The sequence below is a fragment of the Propithecus coquereli genome, unplaced genomic scaffold (assembly GCF_000956105.1).
Source record: "Propithecus coquereli isolate 6110/MARCELLA unplaced genomic scaffold, Pcoq_1.0 Scaffold280, whole genome shotgun sequence".
Classification (NCBI taxonomy): Eukaryota; Metazoa; Chordata; class Mammalia; order Primates; family Indriidae; genus Propithecus; species Propithecus coquereli.
The window spans coordinates 1,420,213-1,422,453 of NW_012148397.1; the positions used below are offsets into that span (position 1 = coordinate 1,420,213).

Here is a 2,241-nt window from a genome sequence, read left to right on the forward strand (position 1 = left end):
TTCATTTACATTGATGTCTCAATTTCTTTACATTTATTGTCTATATCAAGTATAAAAGAATAGGTTCCAAATCGTCAATTCCAAACAAGCAGTGTGGCTATCTAGAGTGTGGTGTTGAGAAGGATCTTAAGACCTGACCACTGCAGGAAAAAGTTCTGTACCTGATTAGTGGTGTCTGCCAGGAAATAAATAAGAGTAGTGGCACAAGTAACACATTTTTGCCATTGTCTGTCTATACAGTCAGGTCACAAATGTCTTACCCTAGATTCCTACACCTGGTCGACACATTCCCATCTATTAATGGTGGGAGGAATGCTGATGGGCCAGAGAGGCCAAAGCCCAGTCAAAAGCAGGCTGTTTATGTCAAAAGCAGGTTGTAATTCCTGAAAACCCCTTATCACCTTGCCCCAACTTCTCATTGGCTCTATGCTGGACCCACACCCTCATCTTCCTAGAAGCTACAGGTTTAGAGGAATCTTCAATATATTGTTAAAATTTCAACCAGGGGCATATTCTCTTGGCGGGGGTGGGGGGTGGAATTTCAGCCAGGGAAAGATGGGTTTCTGGCAACCTCTGTTGGAGTTTGAATGAATGTTCCTGTGGGTCCTTAACAATATGTGTTGAATGAAGAAATAAATGAACAGAAACACTGATAGCCATGGTGGAAATTAAGTTTCTTAATACAGAGCTAATCGTCATTCATATGAACCAGTTACATAGGTTTTGAAGATCAGCCCGGGCATGCTGATCACTGGTAACATAGTTTCCACAAGAAAATGCTGCTGGAAGTCCTACTGAACTGATAGTTTTGGAACACATTGGACAAGTTGAATCTTTGCTTCAAAGTTAAGCACATGCACCACCAACTTGCACAGTTTGTTCACATTTTCAAGCGTATAAATCTTATCTTCCCATGTTAAGTTATTCATGCCTTGCTTATAACATGCCTAGAGAGCACAGCAACTTTGATTAAGTATTCATAGAACGATCCCTAAAAGCAAGGTTTCTAAACCATCCCTCCAGATCAGACCAGGTCTGCTCCAATCCCAGTCTTCAACTCTTCCCCCTTTTCAACTCACACTAATTCACTAAGTGCCTAGCACTGGGAATAAAATAAAAAGCAACGCCCGTCTTCTCAGCTCTCACACAGCTCAGTCTCCAGGAAAGTGTAGGTCACCAAACACATACACTCCACCTGCAGCGCCTAAAGCACACCTGGCTGCTCCTCCTCCTCCTCCTCCAACAGCCCCGCCCCCTCCCTGCAGGTCCCACCCGTTTCCCCATCAGGCTCTTCCCCTCCTTCCATGGTCCCATTTCTTCCTCATCCAGCTCCTCTCCTTCCTCCAGCAGTTCCTACCGTGCCACAAAGCCCTTCTTCCAACAGCTATCCCATTCGGGAAAACGTCCCCGCTTGTCCCACCAATGTCCTCCCCTTCCTCCATTGACCACGCCCCACGACCAAGAGCCACGCCCCCAACGGTTCCTCCCGCCGCCCCGCCCACCTTGGTGCTGCCCCAGGTCCTCACTGCCGCGTCCCTTTTGCTTCCCCACGTCAGAGAGTCGCTTCCTTCCGAACGGCGCAGGGCCTCTCGCTCTGTCGCCTGTGCAGTGGCCGAGGGGGCTTTCCCGGGCGCGGGGAAGCGGCCTCTCACACCCGCATGAGGGGCTGGGCGACGTGGAAGGCCCCGCGCCACCTAGTCCCGCCGGCGGGCTAGCGCTAGGAGGCGGCTGCCGGCTGGCAGTTGCCGGGGTTACGGCCGCGCTGGGGGCGGGCCCGCGGGATTCGCAGCGGAAGTGACGTCACCGCCCCGCGCCACAAAGCCGAGCGCGGGAGGCGGGAGTCGCGGACTGCGGAGGCGGGGCGAGCTGGCCGCGGATACCCGGTGGCGCACTTCCCCGCAGCTCCTGGAGGCCGAGGGCTCCTCGGAGAGGTACATTTAGCCGTAACGGCGGGACGGGGACGGTGGGGCTGGAGGCGCGAACTGCAGCTGCCAAGGCAGCCGTTCCAACCTCGTACCGCCGGCGTCTGGGCGCGCTAGTTCTGTGGGGGACTCTCCTGTGCCTTCTAGGATGCTTAACAGATGCTAAACGGCCAAAAATGCCCCCACATTTTGCCGGCTGACCCCTAGGGGCAGAGTCGCCCCCGCCCGCGTTGAGAACTGCCCTGGTTAGTTTCCCACGAGCGCAAACTTCAAAGGCCCAAAACTTCATGGCAGCATCCCTCACTTGACTGGGACAGTA

The 2,241-nt window shown here is 53.4% G+C and overlaps 1 protein-coding gene across 1 annotated transcript in view; it reads right to left on the bottom strand.

The window, feature by feature from the left end:
• Positions 1-1,717: 1,717 nt before the first annotated feature.
• GCSH (glycine cleavage system protein H (aminomethyl carrier)) overlaps positions 1,718-2,241 on the bottom strand; it is a 37,492-nt gene continuing 36,968 nt past the window's right edge. Inside the window, exon 4 of the mRNA XM_012648176.1 lies at positions 1,718-1,848. Coding sequence (XP_012503630.1) covers positions 1,718-1,848 — 131 coding nt within the window. The remainder of the gene's footprint in view (positions 1,849-2,241) is intronic.